Below are 2,004 nucleotides of genomic sequence, written 5' to 3' on the forward strand. Positions count from 1 at the left end.
AGTGGAGGCCCTGGTATCTGGGATTTATTCATCTTCTATAATTGAAACTTTGTAGCCTTAAGCAGAGGCCAAGACAGGCCAGGGCTGGGGAAGCTTGACTTCCTTCCTCCATTGCCAGAGGCAACTCAAGCCTCCTGCTCTCTCCAGCTCCGTGGCTGCTGCCATTTTTGTTGGGATTTATTTATCTTCTATAATTGAAACTTTGTAGCCTTGAGTGGAGGCCTTGGCCTGCCAGGGTGTGTGGAAAGCTTTGTTTCCTCCATTGCTGGGGAAACCCGAGCCTCCTGCTCACTCCATGGCTGTGGCCATATTGGTTGGGTTAATTTGCATACTCTCTCCTGATTGGCTGGTGGGCATGGCTTGTTGGTGTAGTTGAGTGGTGGTTAATTTGCATGTTACGCTTTTATTAGGTAGGATATGGTTAAGTAATATTCCATTGTATATATGTATTTTGTAACTGGCACATCTTCTTTATCCACTTGCCTGTTGATGGCCACTTGGGTTGCTTCCATTAGTTGGCTACTATAAACAATGCTACAATAAACATAGGGGTGCATATATCTTTTTTAATTTGTTCAGATAAATACTTCGGAATAGAATTGCTGGGTCATATGGTAGTTGTATTTTTAATTTTTGAGGAACCTCCATACTATTTTTCCAGTGGCTGCACAAATTTACAATCCCACCAACAGTAAATGAGAGTTCCCTTTTCTCCTCATCTTCCCCAACCCTTATTCAGAGAGAAAAAAAATTAACACATACAACATGCATGGTTTTATGGGAGGCGTGTGAATAAAAATCTGTTCCCATGCTTTGCTTCAAAACTGATGTACTCTCTTGGACCAACATCTTGGCAAGGCAGTGCATCCCTGCTCTCCAAGTGCCATGATGCCATCCAAGGACAACAAGAAGAAGAAAGATGCTGGAAAGTCCGCCAAGAAAGACAAAGACCCCATGAACAAGTCGGGGGACAAGGCCAAAAAGAAGAAGGGGTCCAAAGGCAGAGTTTGGGACAAGCTCAATAGTATGGTCTTGTTTGACAAAGCCACGTATCACAAGCTCTGTAAGGAAGTTCCCAACTACTAGCTTATAGCCCTCGCTGCAGTCTCCGAGAGGCTCCTTGGCCAGGTCAGCTCTTCAGGAGCTCCTTAGTAAAGGATTTATTAAACTAGTCTCAAAGCACAGAACTCAAGTGATTTACACCAGAAACACCAAAGGTGGGGACTCCCCAGCTGCTGGAGAAGATGCATGAACAATAGATCTCACCGGCTGTACATTTTGAAAAATAAACCTTTATTAAGTCGGGGGGGGGGGGGGGGGGGGGGGGAGAGACAACGACTGATGTACTGGGGGAAAATCTTGAATGCTTAAGGTTTTAATATTTTTTAAATTACTGAATAATATAGCCATAAAGTAATCTAAACAGAGTTACATTTGCACCTTCAATGTTTTTCCCCTGTAATTATTTTCCTTTGCCACCCTAGAGAAAGAAATCTATAAAAATGTTTATATCCCACCCCCAACTTTGTGACAGAATCAAAGATTAAATAGAAAGCAGTTCTGACTAAAATAATGAGAAGGTTTTCATCATAAACAGACAGTAAAACTAATTTACCAACGATAAGCATTTAAGACCTAAGTTCTTGTCAACAACATGTGTCTCTTAAAACACTATTTTATTCTGTTTTATATCTATAGAGAAATGCAGACATTTCCACTACCTGTTAGCGTAGAAAAATAGATACCACCTGCATTCATTTTCTGAATTCTGTCTTTATTTTCTTCACCGAGAATGATATTTTCTGCACTTAGAAAAACAGACACACCTGAAAATGTACTCAGATAAACAACATTTATGTCACCTCAAGGTAAAAGTCCAAATTTTAAAATTGCATTTACCTCGGATGATTACCAAAATGGAGGTGTAATGATATCCTACATGTGTAATTATTGATGCACCTTTTTATGCATTCATTTTTTTTGTTGTTGAACTGATTATTTTAT

At 40.2% G+C, this 2,004-nt stretch overlaps 1 protein-coding gene across 1 annotated transcript; it reads left to right on the forward strand.

The window, feature by feature from the left end:
* The first annotated feature begins 855 nt into the window (after positions 1-855).
* On the forward strand, positions 856-1,303 carry LOC118711241 (40S ribosomal protein S25-like). The gene is given in 2 exon segments (XM_036424277.2): positions 856-1,109; positions 1,111-1,303. Coding segments are annotated over 2 exon segments (366 nt in total). The 5' UTR covers positions 856-885; the 3' UTR covers positions 1,253-1,303.
* Positions 1,304-2,004: the final 701 nt, after the last annotated feature.

Source organism: Pipistrellus kuhlii, unplaced genomic scaffold (assembly GCF_014108245.1).
Source record: "Pipistrellus kuhlii isolate mPipKuh1 unplaced genomic scaffold, mPipKuh1.p scaffold_m20_p_10, whole genome shotgun sequence".
NCBI classification, from domain to species: Eukaryota; Metazoa; Chordata; class Mammalia; order Chiroptera; family Vespertilionidae; genus Pipistrellus; species Pipistrellus kuhlii.